The sequence below is a fragment of the Vigna umbellata genome, chromosome 1, assembly GCF_029865625.1.
Source record: "Vigna umbellata cultivar VRB3 chromosome 1, Vumbellata_1.0, whole genome shotgun sequence".
In the NCBI taxonomy this organism is placed as follows: domain Eukaryota; kingdom Viridiplantae; phylum Streptophyta; class Magnoliopsida; order Fabales; family Fabaceae; genus Vigna; species Vigna umbellata.
In genome coordinates, this window is record NC_142165.1 from 98,664,924 (window position 1) to 98,688,362 (window position 23,439).

Below are 23,439 nucleotides of genomic sequence, written 5' to 3' on the forward strand. Positions count from 1 at the left end.
TTGTCAACACATTAATTTTTCTCATAAAAAAATATGAAAAATTTGAATTATATATGCTATAAAAATGTAAATACATTATATTTGAGTATATACATAATTTAATACTTTTGTACTCTGATTGAAACGTTAAATAAACTTAACAAAAATGGTTTAATTATATTTCTAAAATTAGACTAAATTAAATAAAATTTTAAAAAAAATTATTTCCAATTTAGCGGAAAATAAAATAAAAAAAACATATTTTGCCCAAAATAAAACAACTCGTTAAAAATAAAACATTATGGTTTGTTACATAATTTTAGGATGCGATTCTTCCCAGAAGTCCATATCATGTTCCAAGGCAATGTGATATGAGCGAAAAGATGATTGGTTCCAGAAAATTATTGGAAGAAGCAAAGCATATCCACTAACTGTTAATTCCTTGGTGTTTTGGTTTACTGTGCAGGAAAAGATATTCCAAGACTGCACCGCCATTCAACCTCATGGTTGGGTTAGTAATAACTTCAAATCACGGGCCTTTGCCAGCCCAATCACTATATACCCTCATCTTCACTTCAATCAAACAAAAATTCTGAATTCTCCTTACAAATTACAACACAACACTGTTCGGTTGAATTCTGTTAATGGGTTCTACCGCTGAAGACCGATCAGAGATTGTGTTCTTCGATGTGGAGACCAGCGTCCCCACTCGAACAGGTCAGGGTTTTGCCATTCTCGAATTCGGAGCCATTTTGGTTTGCCCCAAGACGCTCACGGAGCTCCGCAACTACTCCACCCTCATCCGACCCCCCGTTCTCTCCGTCATCTCCCCCTTGTCCCAGCGCTGCAATGGCATCACCGCCGACGCCGTCGCCGCCGCGCCGACTTTTGCCGACATTGCTCACCTCGTCTACGACCTTCTTCACGGTATGTTCTGTTTGTTCGCCTCTCTCCTAAAATAGTTTCCTTTTAGGAAAAAAAAGGTGTATGGTTACGTTTTGATATTTGTGAGTGGTGAATTTTGTGTAGGGAGGATTTGGGCGGGTCATAATATCATAAGGTTTGACTGTGTTCGGATTAGAGATGCTTTTGCTGAGATTAATCAGCCGCCACCTGAACCTAAGGGAACCATTGACTCTCTAGTTTTGTTGACTCAGAAGTTTGGAAGAAGAGCTGGTGACATGAAGGTATTATATAATTTGTAAATCATAATAATGACAGCATGTCATTGTTCTTTCCATGCATTTCTTTCTTTGCGCTCTACTACTTAAATTTGCTATTTCAGTTGGCTTCTTTGCGCTCTACCATGTCATAATAATGTTTTTACCTTTTACGTCACACGCAGATGGCTACTCTTGCTACTTATTTTGGACTTGGACGCCAGACACATAGGTAACATGCTAATGCAATTTTGTCGTATGCCACCTTCACAATGTATTCAGTTTATCTTTTCTGATATCTGCTGTTTCTGGAGTGCAGGAGCTTAGATGATGTTCGGATGAATCTTGAAGTCCTTAAATACTGTGCAACCGTTCTATTCTTGGTAATTTGCAATTCAAAGTCTTTTTTTTCTTTCGTTTGGCAACACAGCTCAGTTGTTGATGTAACAACAACTTTTATTATGGTTAAGGTTTTTCATATCTACATAAAGAAGGAAGAACTGAATTATTTCTTAACTTGACATCAGTTCAGTTCATCAGCTCTCTGATTGATGTCATCGAGAAAATACTTTTGGTTACTTGAGTCTCTTGGCTTAAAGCACGTTGTTAGAATAATATAGTAGCATTTTTTATCATTTTGGTCTTGTGACATTTTTTTGGAGTTGGTGATGCTAATAGAACTTGGCTAGCATGGGTTTGCACATTTTGACCATGTTATTTTTTTTCCTTAGTTTACCCGTGATGATTCTTTGCCTTGGTTTTTTCTTGTCTAATTCTTAAATTATAATTCTGTAAAAACCTGGATGCATTTTCTGGCTTTGAATAATTTATCTCTAACTTGCTACTTGACATCAATAGAACATTCTCCTGTTTGTGTTTTTTAAGGTTGAATCACTGTACGTTCTCCGCAAAAAAAATCATACACATCACTTAGTCACATTCAGTAAATATTCATGCTGTCTCTGTTTGGAAACGGGGGTATATATAATCTATCATTAGTCTACAATTTACATAGGCAAGATTATCCTACACGTGCCCTACATGTGGGTGGAATCAGGTTTTACCGTGTAGCTTCAGTAGATTACTCGGTCATTTCCATTGTAAGAGGCATTACATGAGCTTTTAATTTACTTTTTGCGGGCTTCACTGTGCTACATCACTCTTATGAACTTGCAACTTTTATTCCAATACAAGTAAGACTCACATTTTGATTAATATTTTTGTTATATTTTGAGCAAGTTTAAATGTTTTTATATTTTATGATCCGGGGTTTAATTTAAAACAAAGGATCGTAAATTTTATACCATGACAGCATACTCCAATAGGAAGTTCTTATGAGATACAAGTCTTAAACGTATAGTCCTGAGTATGACTCTTGCAATGGATATATCCTTAGAAAATGTTTGATTGAGGAACCTTAATACTAGCAATGCCTCTGAATCAAGAAGGCGTTTTAGGAAATATTTTTTTCTTATTCTATATAATCTTTTGTATTATATGTGATGTATTTTGCAGCAGTGATTGACAACTATGCTCATAAAACTAATGATACTCTCTGTCCTTACAGGAGTCAAGTCTCCCGGATATATTCACTGCAAACAGTTGGGTTTCACCAAAGACTACGACAAGAAGCCGCAGTAATGGGAAATCTCCATCACAGGGGGGCTTATTAAACATTAATGGGGTTTCTGTATTATCATCTCCTGCTGTTGAATCCAAAGACAAAAGTCATCCTATAATTTCTTTAGCAATGAGCGGCCCAAAAGGGGATGCCCTTAATAATGCAGATCCTAATATAGTTCAATCGGATCCTTTTAATTTGAGTACTCTGGAGGAAGAAATAAATAGAGAACCCATTAAGTCAGATGTTTCCACGGTGGAAAAACCCATGCAAGAGTCACCTGATTTGGCTTCCTCGTCTTCTGTGTTTCAGCCTAGCAGCAGCTCTATTCTTGTTTTTGAACCTGATAGAAGATGTGTCCCTTCTATTGATGCATCTCTTGTTCCATCTTTTCAAGGCAGTCAAAGGATAGAATTGCTGCATGAAGGTTTCCCATTCCAACTTTATTGTACTGATTTGAAAGTGCGGTTTGGAATAAGCACGAAGTTTTCTGATAATGCTGGCCGGCCACGATTGAGTTTTGTGGTTGATTCATCTCCAAGTCTATGTAATGTTCTTGATGCATGTGATGACGTTGCTAAGAAGTTAACGGTAGATTCTGGCAGCAGCTCTGATTGGAGGCCTGTTGTCATCAGGAAAGAAGGTTTCTTCAACTATCCTACTGTCAGATTGCAGTAAGTTCTTGACTTGTTATTTTATTTTATCAACATTAATGACTGCCTCACTTCACATGTAAAATGGTGGAAAACTCTAATCTCAAAACCGGGCATTCAGTTTAACATGACCACCGTGTCAGATGGGGTCTGTGTCCATTTTCCTGGTTTTTTAAAATCTTTAGATTATGCTTTTATTATTTTTGTGCTGAGAGTGAACCCTGGCGAAACTGTAAGGTTACAGCGATGTAACCTGGCGACTGGGGTCATGGGTTCAAACCTTGGAAGCAACTTCCCTGTTTGCCAGGGTAAGCCTGTGTACATCTGCTTTCCCTAGATTCCACTTGGTGGGAACCTTATGTACTGGGGAGCCCATTTGTTTTTATGGTTTATATACTGATAATGAAGGGATGACATTAAGTTGTTAAAATCATGAAATAGGGGTAACTTCGAGAATACCATCAACTGTGAACAGAGAATTTTTTTATCCAAATCTTTTGCTTTGATGATCCTAATTGCCAAACAATTAGTATTACTCTCAATTAGAATTTATCTGATTTCTGTAACATTTATTTTACAGCATACCTACAGCTGTAGTCGCAGACGTGGCCATTTATGCCACAGAAATATATCAGAAAGAGTCTTCTGGAGCAGTGCAAAGACTTCTCTTCAGTAAGTTTGATGCTGCAGAACTTGGTTCCTTGTTCATGCCTGGGACATTTGTTGATGCCTTCTTCTCTTTAGATCCCTATGACTATCAGCAGAATGCAGGGATTAAATTAGTTGCTAAAAAATTGATCATTCATTGCAAATAGAAGGAAGTTTAAACTTAAGTATAGGTTAATTATTACACGCCAAGGTTGATAGATTAAATATTGGTTATGCTGTAAAGTGGTTCCATTTCAAGCTTGTAGTTCAACTGATATTCACACCTTTGAATTTTCTGGTTACTTAATTCCATCTACAATTACTGGATGAATATCCTCTCCCGTGGCAAAAAAATAGAAATAACTAAGAAAAGAATAAGGGATTATTGTTTCAAAAAATGAACCTTTTGTAACGGAAATGACTATTCTTTTAAACAATAATAATGATTAATATTATTTCAATTTAAAAAAAAAACCATTTATTATTAATAAATATAATTTACTTTTCAAAATGGTAGTGGATTATAGGCGTAGGCCTTTGATTTATTATTAAATAAGTCTGAGATAAATTTAAAATTACATCTTTATCCTTACCCCTTTCATGCTGTCAGGGACGTTTGAATTTTTAGATACAAAATATGGCTGGTGAGAAGACAAAACAAATTATTTTTTATTCTTTTTTTGTGGTTAGATTTTATAATGTCTCAAAATTCGAGAAAAAGGATGAAAGTCTTAAGAGTCTAAGCAACAGTTCAAAGCTTCAATGGTCTAGCTTATTATAAAATATATGAAAAAACGGGTTTATATACAAAATAAACAAAACTCTATGGTATAGCTTTTACTTCTTTCCAATGTAGATCCAAAATTTATTATTGAGTTTGCATATGGACCCAAAATATTCTTAAGTTACCTCAAATATTAAATACAAGATTGTTTTTTTCATCACACTATAACACTAAAAACATAGAAGATATTTAATATATATATATATTATTGACATCTTTCGGAATATCCATATCACATAAGTTTTATTAAAAGCTAATTAAGCTTTTGTATTATTAATATTTTATATTATATAATTATATAACACAGTTACAACATTGTTCAATGTACAGCAGCTCCACGAAACAGCATAATCAACATGTTATATCAGATAATATATTATGATTTTCCAAAAATGTCATTTTGTTATACTTCTACTTATGTTACCCATGCTCAGGTCAACGAGGGTAATCTATTAAATCTATTTAATAGAGTTAACCTAACTCATCAGGATTGAAATTGAGTTAGATTGAAAATTTTTAATTTTTTTAAATATGAATTAAATTAATCTTGATTTACTTAACTTATTAAATGAGTTTAAATGAGTTCAAGTAAATTGATCATATTAAATGAGTTCAAATCAAATTAAAATAAGTTGATCGGTGGCTCATTAACAATAACATTTTATTAATTTTTTTATTATTTTTATAAGTTTTTTATTATAATTATTTATAATTTTAATTATATAGGTTTACCATTTGATTAATTAAAAGTAAGTTGATCCGTATCTCATTAACAATAACATTCTATTAATTTTATTATTATTCTTTTGTAAGATTTTTTATTATAATTATTTATTAATTTTAATTTTATAGATTTACAAGATCTTTTTTAAATATTGGTATGTGTTATTTAATAATATTTTAATAGTTTCAATGTTTAATACTTAATTTATTTAAGATTAAATATGGTTTTAGTTGTTAAATTTAAGATTAAATATGGTTTTAGTTGTTAAATTTGGACATAAATTGGAATTTTCTTAAATTTTAATATATTTTAGTTTCTAAATTTCAAAGTGAATTAATATATTTTTTTAATTTAATGATATTAATTTTGTTAGGTTTGTTAAATGATATTTTTGGTTGACACTAGAAGCAAAAACATGTCAAATATTGTAAAATAAATTTAAATTTTAGCTTGTAACGTGTTTGACATGTTAATGCAATTTAGTTAAAATAATTATATTTATTTATTTTTAAATTTTAAGAATCAAAATGTATCCAAATTTGAGATAAAAAAAAAGAGTTATAATTTTATATCAAAGTTTAGTTATTAAAACATATTTAACTCGTTTATTTATTTGTCAAAGTGTTCTAATTTTTAATTACTGTATTTATATAATATTCAGATAATTATGTGAACGTTTCATTCTACTACTATAAAAAATGAATCGAGTTAATTCATTTTTATTATATAAATTACAAAAAATATAATATTCGTAAGTAAGCTAACCCACATCACCAACCTATGGTGAGTAGAACCAAATTACAAAATTTTTTACTTACCAAAAAGTGAATCAGGTTGAACTAATCCTTTTTTTAGTCCAATCCACGATGAGCCAAACCAAGTGAGTTGGATTAGTTTACTTTAGACGACTTAAAGGTTTAAGACGTCTAAAGCAAATATACACAATAAGCCTTTTGTTTAAAATTAAATTTTTAAGTTTCTTTTATCTAAAATTATCTGTTAAATCGTTACAATTAATTTCATTTAACTTTTAAATGTTTTTCAATCTCAACTCACTTATTTCATTAAGATTTCATCTTCATTATCCATTTGTAATTCAATCTAAACAAAAAATTGAGTTCCTCATCAAAATATATGCAAAAAGAAAACTCTCAAAACCTATAAATTGAAAAATATTGAAAACAAATTCGAACAAAAAAGATCCGTAACACCAAACTTTTGAGTTAGACTAAAAATTTGTTTGTATCGAAATTTCAATTTTTTTTAAACCCAACTCGGTCTGAACCTGTGGTAAACCGAATTGACTCATGGATTCTAACTCATTTTAACAACACTAATTAATATATATATATATATATATATATATATATAATATATATATAAAGTTATAAAATATGATGTTTTAAAATAATACAAAATAAAATAAAATAAGAACAAAAGCGAGAACTGTAAATAAATAAATAATTATATATGATTTAGAATGTTATAAATAAATATAGTAATGAAAATATAAGTTAATAGAAAAGTAAGGGGATAATGAGAGATAAATGAAATAAATAAATAAATAGGAAGAATGCATATATAAGATAAATAGAATGAAGTAAATAAATAGGACTAGTGTGTAATTAGAATTAAATTGAAAAAGAATAATTAATTAGTACATATATAACAGGAGATAAATTGAATTAAATAAATAAATAGAACTAGTGTGGGACTAAGTTAAATTAAATTAAAAGAAATAATTAAGCAGGCGAAAAATTAAATGAAATAAATAAATACTATCCGATATTAAATTAAAAGAAATAATTGAGCAAGACTACTACTGAAAATAAAATATAATAAATAAACAAGATCAATCAATGTGTAATGGTAGATAAATTAAATTAAAAAAATAAATGAAACTAATACTTAACTACTCAAGGTAAAATAAAATAAAATAAATAGGATTTGTGCGTAACATGATATAAATTATATAAATTGATTAAAATAATTAAACATAACTAAAGATAAATCAAGTAAATAATTAAGCAAGACTGGTGCATAATTGAAAATCATTCTATACCCCTAACTACTTATAAAACAAAACTCAATTACTAAAGTGAAGTTAAGAATTCAACCACCGCTAATAAAAGAAACCACATCTCAAATATATCTACTTTGTAAGAATAGCTATAAAACTGGATAAAAGTTTCTTAAATATTTTAAAATTAAAACAACTATAAATATTGGGTAAGAAGTTTATTAAATATTATAAAATCAAATGAAAAATCTTTTAAATAAATATAAACTTTTCATGTGTTTTAAGTGCATGTTACGCCAATAACGTCAAATTTGTATTAATTTATATATTATAAATTGACTTAATCTTAAATTTAGAATTTTCAAAAGATAAGACATCAAATTATAATTATAATATTATATTAAGAAACGAGTTTTAAACTTAATTTAATTTTATAAAATTAACTTATAAAATATAGAATGTAAAATTGGTCTTATTCATGAGCGAGACTTTTATCTCAAATTTCACAATTTCTTAAAGGAAATTCTAAAAATAAATTAATTATTTTAACATTCGCTAGTTCGTATTTAACAAATTATTATAACAAACTATTTAACAAAGTATTGGCATTTTTCAAACACGGTTGATGAAAAAAATAACAATAATAAACACTTAACACCAAAATGTCAAAATATATTTGTGACAACACTCTATTACCTCCGAATATTTGATTTGTCACTTTCTTCCCTTTCTTCATTCCACGTTGTTGGTTTTACCTGGTTATGATAATCATACGGGCGATGAAGAAACAAAGGCCATCGTAATATATAACGTTTTGAAAAAGAAGAAAAAAGTAACAAGAGTTCCGGATCTTGTAAATTAAGATGTAAAAAATGAATCTAGCATGCAAAAGTATAAAATGATAAGCTGAATCTTAGATAAATTGAACTACAAACAAAGATAAGTGTAAACAATACAAAAGCATAATTCTATTTTTAAGCAACTTAAAAGTTAAAAATAGTTTCACCAAGAACAATGATATGAACATGTTTTATTTTCAAACATTTGAGTAACATAATTTCTTTCCTTTCCTTTTCTTTTTACATCAATCGTATCACTTTTTGATACCTACATTTTTTTTCTCATTAAATATCATTTATTGAATTAAAAAGGACTTGGCATTTAAAATAAAATTCTCGTTAATTTTAGTGCAGCTCGACATAAATCCTAGATAAGTTCCATACGATGAAACATAAATCACATTTATTTATTCATAATAAAGGAAGTACACTTGTGGCTGATTTAACAAGAACATCATAGGTGGGTTGGAAAAAAAGAACAATGAACAGAACGAGGTATTTTGATTACTGGAATGAGTGAATCTGAAAACTGGTTGTGTATCAAAAAAGAGAAGAAAAATAGAGGTAGAGAAGATTTGGGATATTTTGGTGAGATTGTGGCTGCACGAAATGATGGAGATTTGGAGTGACGTGGCTTTCTCTCTATCTCAAACTAACTATCCACTCCCTAACCCACTCATATCTATTTCTTTTTCACTTTTTCAACTCTCTTCTCTCCCTGCTTTCCACGTCATCCCCTACCCTTTTTGCTACGGTACGCCCCTTTCTCTCCAACTTCATCAGGCGCACGTTAGCTCCTACCACCATCTAGTTTTTTTCTTCCTCGGATTGAAAATCCCATTCCCAAGTACAAAATACTCTCATGGTTGATCTTTTCTCACTACAGGGCCAGAAAAAAATTCAGTTTTTTTTTTGTGTGAACTGCTAACTTGCGCCGCTTCTCCTAGGCTTTGAATTTTGCCGGTGCCGCAACGATCAGCAGATATGAACAAATGGGCTTTGAATATCATGTGTCTTGATTGGGGTTGTGGTTGCAAGATTTGATTTTGAGCGAGGGTTTAGTGTTGAGTTGTTGTTTTTTCTAGTACAGGGAAGAAGGGTTACGATGGATGCCGATACTGAGACTGAGGAAATTATTAATTTGAACAATAAAGCAAGTAACTGTGGTGGGAATAATAGTAAGAGTGGAGATGGCTTTATTGACAGAAGCAAAGTGAGGATTTTGTTGTGTGACAACGATTCCAAGAGTTCTGAAGAGGTTTTTGCACTTCTTTTGAGGTGTTCTTATCAGGGTATGAATTAAACCCCCTTTTACTTTCTTCTTTTGGTGTCAGTTATTGTTCTGATAGAAAAAGTTGAATTGGAAATTTTCTTTCTAGGATGGTAAGTGATGTCCGAAATATGAAGGGGGTGATTTTGAATTGTTATATTATATGTATCATTGAGTTACATGCTTTCATTTTGAAAATCAATTTGTGTAATTAGTCCAACTATTGTATTCGCTGGCTGATCCAAACTATTTTGCTTTTCAACTTTGTGAACCTTATCCATTTGTTCAAGGTGTACATGAAAGATGATTCTTAGAGGAATTTTTAGCTTCCCTTGTGTCTTAATTAAGCCTGTTCAAGAGAGTTGCTTGCTGCAACTTTTGAAAATATGACTAGCGTGGATATTTTTTGCTTAACAGTTACTTCAGTAAAATCGGCTAGGCAAGTAATTGATGCACTGAATGCGGAGGGGCAATATATAGACATGATACTAGTTGAAGTTGACCTTCCGGTGAAGAAAGGCATGAAGTTGTTGAAGTACATAGCAAGGGATAAAGAATTATGCCGAATCCCTGTTATAAGTAAGTCTCGAGTCTTTATTTTCATAAGGAAATTTTTAGCACTCTTTTTGTTTGGCAAATTGTATCCTGTTTCTCATCAATGTTTCTATTTTAATTTTTTGGTTGGGGGGGTTAAGTGATGTCTGCACAAGATGAGGTATCCATTGTTGTAAAGTGCTTGAGGCTTGGGGCAGCAGATTACCTAGTAAAGCCTTTACGCACAAATGAACTATTAAATTTGTGGACACACATGTGGAGAAGGAGACGCATGGTATCTATTTCCCAACTTATTCATATTGTGTTTATTCATACTATTATTGATTTTCTACCTGTCCTTAAACATCTCCATTCCATGCTGATACGAAATGAATATTGATGACTGTCTTTCTTGTGACTTGAAGAATCTCTATTCCATGATGTCAACTTTCTTGTTATAATATTTAATTGGGGTCTTTGTTTGCTGTAGTCCTACTTTCAAATACATGTTTAACTGAATGATACACTCACTAAGGATTGAAATTCAACTGAGCATAATGGCAATTCACATGAACATGCTTTTAGCTTCTGTTTGCTTTCGAACAGCATTAGTGTTTAAGATTCAGATATTTTACATAATGTTATAGTATATGTGAATGTGTAAAGTATATGTCTAGTATTTCCTAAGGATTTTTGGAAAGCTTGGAGAGTATGAATTTGTGATCATCTTTTAAAGGTAAGTTGAAATTGAAACAAAGCGTTCAGCAAAGTATGAGTTTGTGATCAGTGCATCTAACTTGTTTATAGTTTAATTTCTGGTGAAAATATGTCACATGGCTTCATACTATGAATGTGGAAAACATTGATTTAGTAGTCATGAATGAGAACAACTTTTCATGGAATAATCATAATGGAATATGGAATGTTGGTGCAGCCTCACCCCTTTCTCTTGCTTGCTTCCTCATTGTTTATGTGGATTTTCTTATCCCCATTGCATATGACATTTGTTTTACTAAATTTTCAATTTTCAACTTAGATCTTCTCAACTTGAAATTGAAATGGATATTTTTATTCTGGCAGCTTGGACTTGTGGAGAACAACATCTTGAATTATGAGTTTGAACTGGTAGCATCAGATCCAAGTGATGCCAATACAAACAGTACCACCTTGTTCTCTGATGATACAGATGACAAGTCCAAAAGAAGCACTAATCCAGAGACCGTAGTATCAATCCAACAAGAAGAAGAGGTAAATGCTAGAGAACAATATTTAAACAATAAAAGAAAGAATGTAGTGGGTTTTACAGAATTGGAAATTGATGACTTTGTGTGTCACCTTGAAATTAAATCTATTATATTTAGAAACGGTGTTTTTCTCTAATCAACTTTGATTACTTTGCAAATTATTCAACTTTTCTAAGTTTTTTTTTTCGTATTGCTGTGCTTCTATCTGTTAATGACAGTGAGAAACCCTCCCAAGCTAACACAAGTTTTTTCTGAAAACTATTTCTCAGTGATGAAATTTCAATCAAGTCTACCCTTTAAATACTACTAAGATATCCCTAAGAATTCTCCTAATTGATACACTTAAAATAAATAGTTTCCTACTCAATAGAAGCATAACTAACAATTATCCTATTCGATAATATAAAGGATATCAATAATTGATAGGATCTTATATAAAAATTATCCTAATTAATAAAGCAATGATCCTAACATCAAGATCTTATTAAGATCATAGGAAAAATTAAAGAAACAAGCTAAACCGAAATAAGTCAAGATCTAAATAAAAAGTTATGGTAATCCTAGTTGCTGGTCCAGTACACTATGTTTCTCACTGCTTTCCACCTGAAAATGGATATTAATTCTGATGGTAGTATAAAAGTTAAATTGTAATATAAATCCGTCAAAGTCTTTGGTAGGGTGAAAATTGATTAATGTAAATGAGTCATAGTGCATTTTTAAATAAAATCTTAAACACCATTTCTGATGTAAGTCTTAATTAGTATCCTAAATAAACAGCATTGCTGAAAGCAAAAAATATAACTATAAGGAAGTTACTAATAACAATTTGGAAAACACTTTTTTTTTTTTTTACTAAAGACTAGACAACTCACAACTATGGATAGAGCCATTTGATTATTTATTTATGCATGTAGAAAGTGTTGATACGAGCCTTGCATAGACCCAGCAATGCAGAAAAGGAGGTGAGAGTTTTGCATTTGTAAATGAGTGTATATATAGCATTGCTCAAATGTCTTTTGGGCCAGCTACTTCCGTTTAAGTATGATCTGTGTGGTTTACTGGTAATAACTGTAGAACAGAGTGGTTACGTGATACATTATAATACATGTAGAAAATTTGTCTTTTCAGGTTAATATTGCCGCCGCCACCAATGTTGTGGTGGAGCTTCCCAGTGCTCTTGTCTCAGAATATCAGCCTGATGTGCCTGGAATAAGTGATCGCAGAACAGGTATGCTTCTCCTTTTCCTTTAACCACTATTTTCAAAATACAAAATTATATCATACTTTTGTGCATTATGTTTATTGAATACAATGTATTGAACAATATTTTGAATGCCATAAAATAACACATTCTTGTAAAGCTTCGGTTTTTCCTATCTCTGTGCCCTTATAGCCAATTTTGGTCCATATATCTACTGTTCGATTTCTCAAGAAAATCAAATAAATACATTGGTTCTTGCCTAATTGTGATTTATGATTACTCACATAGGTACTCCAATACAGCATCCATCATGCAGCAGAACTAATATTGGTAGTTTTCACTTGTACATCTTATTTGCCTCCTACATTCATGATTTAAAAAATGGCCACAGTTGAAAATAGGTCCTAAAGTTGAATAAAATTTGGCTGAAGTGAGTAACCCCTTGTTATTTTTACTGGTTTCGCTCTAATTTTCCATAATTTTGCAGGACATTTTTCATCTGGTCCAAAGAAGAGTGAACTGAAGATTGGAGAGTCATCAGCCTTTTTCACCTATGTCAAAGCAACAGCACTGAAGAGCAACATTGAAGAGACTGCTCATGTTGACAATACTACTACAGAAGTTAGGGTGAAACATGTGAATCAAGCATGTGGTGAACAGGATGGTAATGACCTTAATACACATGAAAATGGAGAAATGTTTGAAAATCATTCACAAGATGACTTACCCAGCAGCAACAGTATCCATGATTCTTTTTCTATTGAGAGATCTTGTACTCCACCTGCATCTGTGGAAGTTTCTCAGCAAAAGCATTACAGGGAAGAACGTTCTCGGGGAGTAATGCATCCAATAAATGGAAGTCACGGTTCCGATCCTGCTCAACATGCTTATCCATATTGCATTTCAGGAGTTGTTAATCATGTTATGATGCCATCATCAGCACAAATGTATCAAAAGAATATCCAGGACCTGCAAAGTCATTCTGGTTCTTCCGTGATTGCACAGTACAATCATCTTCCCCAATGTCCTCCTCAAGCAAGTGGGATGACATCCTTCCCATATTATCCAATGAGCATTTGCTTACAACCTGGTCAGATTTCTACAACTCATTCTTGGCCATCGTTAGGAAGTTCAAGTTCATGTGAAGTGAAATCAAGCAAGGTTGATAGGAGAGAAGCAGCACTGATGAAGTTTAGACAGAAAAGGAAAGAACGCTGTTTTGATAAGAAAATTAGGTATGTCAACAGAAAACGGCTTGCAGAAAGGCGGCCTCGTGTGAGGGGACAGTTTGTGAGAAAGTTGAATGGTGTTGATGTGGATCTTAATGGACAACCTACTTCCACTGATTATGATGAAGAGGAGGAAGACAACCATGTAGCAAGAGATTTCTCTCCTGAGGATGCTTGAGAATCTCAAATTGTAAGTTTGACCAAAAGGCTGAAGGACCACCAATGAATTTCTTTCTGCAGTGAAATTGTCCTGTGGAGGACTTGTTAGTGCTCCTGATCTTGATGGAAAATTCATGTGACAATATTAGTGGATGTGCACGTTCTGTCAATGTGAAGGGTCTGGTATGCTGTTCCTATTCAACTCTGCACCATTCTTATCAAAACTAGTTCAAACAAAATCTTGGTGGGGTCTCAAATTTCACTCTGTCAAATGAAAGTTCCATATATCCTCCTCAAGGTGTACCTGTGCAGGTCTTACTCAAGTGGTTGAAAGTATTACACTTTTGTTTAATCAAAACTTTTGGAACCATTTTTTTAAATTTACTGTCAAACAAATTTTGCAACCAGCCTCGTAATATTACTATGTAAAAGTGTTGTGTTATTAAGCTAGTTTATGGAGGAAAAATCCAAGTGTGAATGTGGCTGGTGATGATTTTTTATGATGGTGGTTTGTTGTAGTAATCTAAATACCTGTACAGTTTGTAGCTATTTACCCACTCAAGTGGAGAGTTGGAGGTATAACAAAACCTCTGGGTAATGTTACTATTTAGACTATTTCATTCAAGTTTATGGAAACTTCGAAGACTCGTCTCGTAAGATTCAGAATTACATATAAAATTTAGAATTCAAATATTTCGATAGAATAATTACACAAATTAATTGAAGTCCACACGATTTAAATATCTTGTTTCCATTCATTATTTTATCAATTTTTTTGAAGCATTTATATTTCTACTTTTAATACACGAGCAATTGAATTCGATCCATTCCATATACTTTAAATTAATCTGTATTTCAATTTTCAATTACAAAATTAAAAATCAAATTATATAACTATTAAATAAATAAATATAATTCCTAATTCCTAACTATAAAAGTAATAAAAAAATTATATTATAAGTAATATAATATAATTTTTTTCGGTAAAAAATTAGTGCAATGGTGACCCATTAAAATCAACAAAATCCCATCCAACCATCCACCACTTTTACTAAATAGTGAAGGGGATCAGTGGTGTCCTTTTCTCCACCCAACCTCGCCGCAGCTTCTCCTCCCAATCTGCCGCGGACGACGACGGTGAGGCGCGCGACGGCGACCGGTGCGACGGTATGTGACTCGACGGCGAGCGGTTCAGAAGAAGAAACGAACCAGTGCGGAGCAGCAGAAGAAAAAGAGCGAAACCCCAATCCCCTAATCAGTGAGTTTTTTTTTTTTCACTTTCGCATACCAAACCACTGTCATTTTGAGTTTTAGAAAATATTCTATTCGAAAATTGCGAGTTTGGCCGAGTTCACCGATTCTAGCTGATTCTAGCGAGTTTACATGAAAATCAAGTTTGCTTCCGAGTTAACTCGGGAGCTCTGCGTAGAAACGTCAACTCGTCTTAGTTAACCAGTCTACTCTCGAGTTTTATAACCATGATTTCACTGCAAAGGGACCTTCCTACATACAACATGATGTCCTTAGCTGTTACAACATTGACGCCTATTACTATCACTTTAACGACTTCAATGAGTTTTTATTTTCCAAAATGTTTTACTTTCACTTCAAATTATATTATTAAAGACAAAAGAAGTTCAAACATATTAATTTCGGAAAGGAGTAATTCCATGACACATTAATCTTTTCGTATTCTGAAATTATTAAAAATATAATTTTTTTTTGTTATGGTACTTCCTGAGCACGAGAAACTTAAATTCATATTTATAAATAGAATTAAATAGAAATTTTAAGATGTATTATAATTAAAATAATTAAATTTTACTGAAAATGTTTTAATATTCTTCTAAACTCGTGTGTGTAGTAACATTTTTCAACCTGTCTGACAGGAGAACCCTGGTAATTTAAATAGAAGTTCAGTTCCGAACCCAAAGTTCAAGGATGAGATTCATGGCGCACGTCTTGTTCAAACCTGCATGGAAACGTTCTTGGTCTAAAGCTATGTGTACCCAGAATTTGCAAATACTTTCATTTTCCCAGTACTCCACATTGCCGCCAGTATCTGTCTCTCCCCAGTTCCAAGAGCTCTGCAGCGTTGTCATGAGCACTGTTGGTGGGCTAGATGATCTGGAGTTGAGCCTAAATAAGTTTAAAGATTCTTTAACTTCGTCTCTTGTGAGTCAGACTATTGATTCTAGTAAGCACGAGGCACACACTAGAAGATTGCTCAGGTTCTTTTTATGGTCTAGTAAGAATCTGAATCATAGTTTGGAAGACAAGGATTACAATCATGCTCTTCGAGTTTTTGCTGAAAAGAAAGACTACACAGCAATGGATATTTTGATGGGAGATCTCAAGAAGGAGGGTCGAGTCATGGATGCAGAGACTTTTGGTGTTGTAGCGGATACTTTGGTTAATCTGGGAAAAGAAGATGAGGCATTGGGTGTTTTCAAGAACTTAGACAAGTATAATTGTTCTATAGATGAATTTACTGTCACTGCTATCATTAATGCCCTTTGCTCCAAAGGGCATGCCAAGAGGGCTGAAGGGGTAGTTTGGCATCATAGAGACAAGATTACAGGCGCACTACCTTGCATATATAGAAGTCTTCTTTACGGGTGGTCTGTGCAGAGGAATGTGAAAGAATCTAGGAGAATTATTAAAGAGATGAAAACGAATGGGTTTATTCCAGATTTGCTATGCTACAACACATTACTCAGGTGCCTCTGTGAACAGAATCTTAGACATAATCCTTCGGGACTTGTTCCTGAAGCTTTAAATGTCATGATCGAGATGAGGTCTTATAGGGTTTTCCCAACCTCTATCAGTTACAACATACTCCTTTCTTGTCTAGGGAAGACCCGAAGAGTCAAGGAATCTGTTCAAATACTCGAAACAATGAAAAATTCTGGTTGTGATCCTGATTGGGTCAGCTATTATCTTGTGGCAAAGGTGTTATTTCTGAGCGGCAGGTTTGGTAAGGGGAAAGAGATAGTGGATCAAATGATTGGAAAAGGTTTGATGTCAAATCATAAGTTTTACTATAGTTTAATTGGTATTCTCTGTGGAGTTGAAAGGGTAAATCATGCTGTTGAACTGTTTGAGAAAATGAAGAAAAGTTCAATGGGAGGTTATGGACCTGTTTATGACGTGCTCATTCCAAAGCTTTGTAGAGGCGGAAATTTTGAGAAGGGGAGAGAGCTCTGGGATGAAGCTAAATCAATGGGCATCATTCTTCAGTGTTCCGAAGATGTTTTGGATCCTTCAATAACGCAAGTTTACAAACCTAAGAAGCCAGAAAAAAACAGTCTTGTAGACAGCTCTAAAGCCAAGTCTACACACAAAGTTAAAAAATTTGTTGGAAAAATAAAGATGAGAAAAAAATATGATGCAACAAAGAGGAAAAAAGTTAAAAAGTTTACTTCAAATTAATTTGATAGTTTTACAGTTCCAGTTCCCGCTTTCTTCTGCCCTTTTTCTCCAAAGAACATCTTATTATTGCTGCTTGCTTATTATAGATTAATATCGAATTAGTACTACTACAGTTTTGGGGTTATGAAGTACTGATAAGTCCCGGTTTTGTTGTATTTTTAGAGCCTAACATTGTGTCCTTGGGTTTTAGATTGCATTTACTTTTTAGTTTTAGCCAATATTTGGTTTTTCTTGAATAATTTGCGAATTTTATAAAAACATGTTAATTTGTAGTTTTTAGATATTTTTATTTATTTATTTTTTTCATAGAATTTTAGTTTGGTAGATTTCTAGTGATTTTGGGAAAATAAAGTCCAGCTTGAGTCAGTTTTAATTTGGAAAGTAAATTTTCAGCTTGGATTTTCGATTCAGATTTTATTTCAAGATTTTGCAATGTATGTGGACATGTTCTTTGGATCTCTAGTTGTTGTGCAGTGGTTTCTGCTGTAGCACTTATCCAGTCCAGTTAGAAGCAAGCTTGACCGAGAGTTGACTGAAGAATGGCTGGAGCAGTTGCAGTGACCTGTATTAGCCAGTGAGAAACTCAGAAGGACAGATGTCTCAAGCTTAGGTGACTTGCTCTAGCCTGTATGAACATTTAAGTTGGAATTGTTCTACTTGTTACCTAGTAGTCCTGTTATTGTACATACTTTTTACCTTTTGCTAGCAGTTTCAAAGACTTGTTCTCGACAGTTTTACTGGTTTTTCAGTTTTAGAAACATAGAGAAGCCTATATAAGGCCTGTGGCCGGACATATTGCAGTATGTGAGAGAGGAGAGTTCACTTTAGTTTAGATCTTCTTCATTTTTCTCTGAAGTTGGGAGAGGGGACAGTATCTCTCGGTGCTTTCCAGTTTCCAACTCCAGCATTTGTAATTCTTCATTCAGTTCCTAATGCATTCAGATTTGTTCTCTCTATCTCAATCTTCATTTTCTGTTTTGCTTGGAATTTCCTCAATTGAGAAACATAGACATTAGGTTTGGTCATGTTTTTTTCTTTTCAATATTGCGTCTTCTGTAACCTCAATTTCTGACTGCAATTGGGTGTTAATTGGTCTAAAGGATCTTCATAATCTAAGAGTTAAGATTTGAACTACTTGGCAGTTAAGCTTGAAAACGCAATGGTCAAAACTGAGTTTATGAAGTAACTTTTCAGAAATTTCAAGTTCTCGCTTCATTCTTTTCTATTTCTATGTTTGATTCTGATTTTTTATTCAATTAACTGTTCTCTAGCTATTCTCCTATTACGTTAATGATTCCAAACTTCCAAACCAAATCACATTCCAGATTTCTTGCAATTAAAGTGATAGTTAATTCAGTTTTGTTAGGTTGTTTGCTCCTGTTATTCATGTTCAACACTGGTTTCTTAATTCAAATTTCTGTTTCTAATTCTTTAATATATTTTTATGCAATATTTAGTTTTAGTTTAGTTGTCTGAAACATAGTCTCTTGGTTTAATTCAAGTTTAGCATTCAATTTCCAGTTCTGTTCCAAAAATAGAAGTTAGGTTTAAGTATTTTATAGTTTTTCCCCAATTAAGAATTTCATTTCTACACTTGCTTTTACTTTCAATCCTGCGTTCCAAATTGCAATAAACTTGTTTCTATATCATTTTGCATCTCTAATTCTGTTTAGTTTCATCTCATATTGCATAATTCTGAGTTTGATCATTGTACTTAGCTTAATTCGTGAGAGCGTTCTTTAACAGTTTAATTTTTGAGTTACATTTGATTTTCTCGTTTTCATGTGTTTGATTCAGTTCTATAGTTGTTATTACTTGTAATCTTCCATTTTAAATTCGTTCATAGTATTTCTATTCAGCTTAGATCATTCTAATTAAATTCTGCACAGTCAACTTCATAATGCATAGTGAGTTTTATGTTCTTCATAGTTTTTATCGCTAGTTCATGTTGCACTATTCCATTAGTTGATTTTACCGGATTAGGTTGGTGCTAGAGGAGGAAGACTCGTGATTTGTTACAGGTCTGATGGCGTCGTGGATGTAGATGTGGTGGTTGCAAGTTCTCACGTTGAGTGACACGATTCTTACGGCGGCGACGACCTGAAATAGGCTTTGTTGCGTAGCGGTGGTGGCGACCTAAGGTTTTGGAAGCACGAGGAAGATGATGCGCGAAGATGGTGGTCTGGCAAGCTGGGACCCTAATCAGAAATACATTTTCAAAAATTAGGGCTTAGGTGGTGGAGAAGATGATGGAGGTGCGAAGATGGTGGTTGGCCGTGACTGTGGTGGCGACGGTTAGGATTAGGTGGTGGCTAGGGTTTCTGTGTAGGGAAAATTAGGGCTTCTGGAGGTAGGAGATGATGATGACGTGTCAAGGGTGATGTGTCATTTATTGCTCAGCTGGATACTGCACCGTGAACGATTTAAATGCCGCTTGCAAAAAGAACTAAATTGAGCATAAATTACATTCTTTACGACAACATTGAATAGAAAAAAAATTTATGACCATTTCGAATAAAACTGACAAAAATTGAGACCAAAATTGGTATTAAACATACTTTATAAGAATACTTTATGGACATGTTGGAGTGAGAACAACAATATCATTGGTTAGATATGGGCATGTCTTATTTTTCTGGTTTGTGTACTTCCCTCACCGTTCATAACTTTCACAGGAACTTGAAGAGAATAACTAACATAAAGTGCATCTCTCCTATACTTCACCCTTGTCAATGACAACGACTTGATTATTGTTTTCTGTAGCGTGGTTCTTCTAAGCAAGAGGTTCTTATCAGTCAACTTCCCATAAACTGAAACCCAAAACAGAGACATTGTTTTCCTGCAGATTTTTGTCTCGACCGCATTGATTTTCCAGGAGCTTTTTCGATCGCTTGCACATATTTTCAAATTACTTATCTCCTTTATTATTGAATTCCATGGTTCAGACCTAGCATCGGAAATCATTTTTGAATCTCCTTGTAATAGTTTTCGAACGTTGTGTTTGCACGATACCACACGATGTATGCAGAGAAAGAGGAGCACATGCTTGGAAAAGCTTGTAGAAGCTTCCGTTTCAAAGGCATCTAGATTCAGAAATCAGTTATTGTAGGAATTAATGACACTTGCCCACCCCATCGCACAATCTCATGTTTCTATTTTGTCTGTCTTTTTGAGGTTTGCTTGGTAGAAGTATAATGCTCCTTTTTCCCTTTAGGAGGTGAATGTGCTATTTTTGAAACTACATCATCGTCCAGGTAAGACAGTGGCAGAGGCTCATAACACAGTATTACAAAATGGAGGTAGCAAGCAGAAGATCAAGATCTGGGAACCCCTCACATGGGTCCATGGCACATGTAAGTTAAGCAGAGGAATGAGACAAGAAGAAGGCGTCAATATAGGGATGTTGTGGGGCCCATTTAGCTCTCACCCACGTTTCCAGTTTCCACTCTTCAATCCAACATTCCATCACAATGGAAGTGGAATCCACGCGCTTCCCATTCACCTACGTGGTTGTTCCCAGAAGATGCGAATAAGCGAAGGACGCGTTGACAGTATAAAGATGATGTTGCAAAGAAGTGCGTAACAACAGTGAAGGGACAAGATGGGTCCAATGCCAGAACGTCCTAAGCTGGATTCGGCTCCATCTAGATGCATAGTTACGTGCGGTGAGTTAATTGGTTTCCCCCTTTCTTCTATAAATATCCTTAAGTATCACAAGTTCCTTTATATGGTCTGGTTTGGCACATAAGTCATTTTTCTTAAATTTATTTTTTCATTCTCTAGTAAGTTAAGATTATCTGCTCTTTTGTCTGGGGTTAACTCTTTAACCACATTCCTCCCTTTTGACCTTTTGTCTCTTTTTAACTTGTCGGATTGGGGAATTTGTTGACTTCTCTTTTCTGTCCAAGCACTGAAAAATAAATTCTTGGTTTCTTGGGACATTAATGAAATAGTTTTACAAGATCAATTCATCACTTATGATTGGCGTAGTTTTTAAATGAATTAGCATTTTTGTTATTCTGTCTAAAGTTACCAACTTTTGATTTTGTTTTCTATAATTATCTTTTTCGATTCTTATAAAATGTTGAGTTTTTGGTTTTACTCTTTGTAATATTTTTATTTGATTTTTATCCCTCTGACAATTTAAATAGTTCTTTTTAGTCTCTAATATTCATTTTAAGATATATAAATAACATTTTATAGATAATACACACCCACATCGTGTTATATTATTAGTATGTGTAAGTTGAAATGGTTATTTAACTCATAAGTAGTTAACTAGGACAATGTAATAGTATGGACTAAAAGTGGTAATATTTAATTTTAAGAGGACCAAAACAAAGATTTTTTAATAGGACCAAAATAAAAACAAATTCATTTTACATTTAGTAAAAATATATTTAATATCTTTTAGAACGATTAATATAAAGCTTATGTATTTATCCTGCATAAATTGTATGTAAATGACAATGAAATAAATTATTTACATTGCAAATATATGCAGCATTGTCTAAAATTATCATCTTAAAATGAAATCTTTAGATAATTTTTATAAATTACTAGTGGAAAACCAATTCGAGTCAATGAAGCTAGAAGCATTAATATAAAGTAAGTATTGTGACTATATAAAATCAATTTAATCTTTTCATAGATTGTATTGCATACTTAATGAATTAAACAAAGAGACATTCATTGATGATATGTGATTTACTTAATACTAATATAAAATTTAGTTTTGTTGACATGTCTACTTTCACATGTTTCATAGTCCTTAACTCAACATATATGTTTTTAGTTCTTTAAATTTGATAATTATGTGATTTTAATCTTGTTTGGAGTGCAACATATATGTTTTTAGTTCTTTAAATTTGATAATTATGTGATTTTAATCTTGTTTGGAGTGCAGACTTGTTGATAGATATAAATTAAAAAAAAAAAAAATAGTACTGCACCTTGATTCAAACTTTGGCCTCATTCACTTCATGTTAAATCACGAGTATCACTCTAATGAAATAATAGTTTACTTACGATATATATTATTAATACACCACTGCAAACGTATGAATTATTAAATAAAATTTAATATTCTATTTATAATAATCTACTGATTTATAATTTAAACTATATATAAATTTATAAATATAACTTATTAATTTGCAACATTGACTATCATATGAGTTGGTAAAATGAAAATTAATTTCGTGTGTTTATTTGATAAGATGGATTTGAGAAGAGTAAATGGATGAGTTTGAATGAATTTTGTGGTAAAGTTTGTGTTGTTTATTTGAAGATGAAAGTGAATTAATTTGGGAGTCAAAATGGTGAAAATTTGTGAGTGAGATTTGATTGATATAATAGATAAAAAAAAGTTGTAATTGATTAAAACATAATATTATTATTTACTTTTATAGTAAAAGTTAATATAATATCATTTTTTATTATTATATATATATATATTATTATAAAATATAGATTTGATTACTTTAAATTAAATTAAAAAAATGTTTATGAAAGCACAACACATACCTCATAGCTTTAAAAAAACAATTATATGCACCATGATAATCAATTCCCCAAGTCATCAAATCGGTTCGAACTCATCATGGGAATCGGTTCCCCAAGTCATGAAATGGGTTCCAACCCATCCCAAAGCCATTCATGGACTCCTTCTCGGACCAAACAAAGTTTTCCTGGTTTCTCAATGGACTCGCCACCCTTTCAGCAAATGGGGTTGCTGAATTTTTCAACATGTCCAAGTGAAGGAGCACATCCACTGAGCCAAACATCGATTATGCAATCGCACATGCCAACGGGCACCATCGCAAGCCACCACCTGCACCACCAAGGACCCGCCACAACCACCACCTCACGCACAGCTCAGGGAACGAAACCATTGTTCAATGGCTTTCAGGGAAGGAATGATAGTATTGTAAAAGGCACAT

At 32.8% G+C, this 23,439-nt stretch overlaps 3 protein-coding genes across 5 annotated transcripts; all 3 read left to right on the forward strand.

Moving 5' to 3' along the window:
• The first annotated feature begins 320 nt into the window (after window positions 1-320).
• On the forward strand, window positions 321-4,392 carry LOC124826884 (Polynucleotidyl transferase, ribonuclease H-like superfamily protein). Its single transcript, XM_047299838.2, has 6 exons — window positions 321-906; window positions 1,009-1,166; window positions 1,325-1,371; window positions 1,459-1,522; window positions 2,707-3,434; window positions 3,994-4,392. The coding sequence occupies exons 1-6, from the start codon at window positions 624-626 to the stop codon at window positions 4,226-4,228; spliced, it is 1,515 nt and encodes a 504-aa protein (XP_047155794.2). The 5' UTR covers window positions 321-623; the 3' UTR covers window positions 4,229-4,392.
• A 4,751-nt stretch (window positions 4,393-9,143) lies between these two features.
• LOC124826871 (two-component response regulator-like APRR1) lies at window positions 9,144-14,690 on the forward strand. 3 transcript variants are annotated; one of them, XM_088105039.1, is made up of 8 exons: window positions 9,144-9,720; window positions 10,116-10,277; window positions 10,394-10,527; window positions 11,313-11,480; window positions 12,391-12,438; window positions 12,605-12,704; window positions 12,966-13,007; window positions 13,165-14,690. In XM_088105039.1, the coding sequence occupies exons 1-8, from the start codon at window positions 9,534-9,536 to the stop codon at window positions 14,082-14,084; spliced, it is 1,761 nt and encodes a 586-aa protein (XP_087961165.1). In that variant the 5' UTR covers window positions 9,144-9,533; the 3' UTR covers window positions 14,085-14,690. The 3 variants fall into 3 exon arrangements, with proteins under 3 accessions (XP_087961165.1, XP_047155774.2, XP_047155783.2); XM_047299818.2 differs by lacking the exon at window positions 12,391-12,438 and having other exon boundaries at window positions 9,145-9,720; XM_047299827.2 differs by lacking the exons at window positions 12,391-12,438; window positions 12,966-13,007 and having other exon boundaries at window positions 9,146-9,720.
• A 391-nt stretch (window positions 14,691-15,081) lies between these two features.
• On the forward strand, window positions 15,082-18,453 carry LOC124819644 (Pentatricopeptide repeat (PPR) superfamily protein). The gene is made up of 2 exons (XM_047291195.2): window positions 15,082-15,323; window positions 15,955-18,453. Exon 2 carries the CDS (start codon window positions 16,007-16,009, stop codon window positions 17,495-17,497), a length of 1,491 nt encoding a protein of 496 aa, XP_047147151.2. The 5' UTR covers window positions 15,082-15,323; window positions 15,955-16,006; the 3' UTR covers window positions 17,498-18,453.
• Window positions 18,454-23,439: the final 4,986 nt, after the last annotated feature.

Excerpts from the sequence above, each read along its gene's own strand:
- LOC124826884 (XM_047299838.2), top strand. The coding sequence starts at position 624 with ATGGGTTCTACCGCTGAAGACCGATCAGAGATTGTGTTCTTCGATGTG. Across the intron at positions 1,167-1,324 it reads GAAGAGCTGGTGACATGAAG|ATGGCTACTCTTGCTACTTA; the intron begins GTATTATATAAT and ends CGTCACACGCAG. Across the intron at positions 1,372-1,458 it reads CTTGGACGCCAGACACATAG|GAGCTTAGATGATGTTCGGA; the intron begins GTAACATGCTAA and ends TCTGGAGTGCAG.
- LOC124826871 (XM_088105039.1), top strand. The coding sequence starts at position 9,534 with ATGGATGCCGATACTGAGACTGAGGAAATTATTAATTTGAACAATAAA. Across the intron at positions 10,278-10,393 it reads ATGCCGAATCCCTGTTATAA|TGATGTCTGCACAAGATGAG; the intron begins GTAAGTCTCGAG and ends GGGGGGGTTAAG. Across the intron at positions 12,439-12,604 it reads CCAGCAATGCAGAAAAGGAG|GTTAATATTGCCGCCGCCAC; the intron begins GTGAGAGTTTTG and ends TTGTCTTTTCAG.
- LOC124819644 (XM_047291195.2), top strand. The coding sequence starts at position 16,007 with ATGAGATTCATGGCGCACGTCTTGTTCAAACCTGCATGGAAACGTTCT.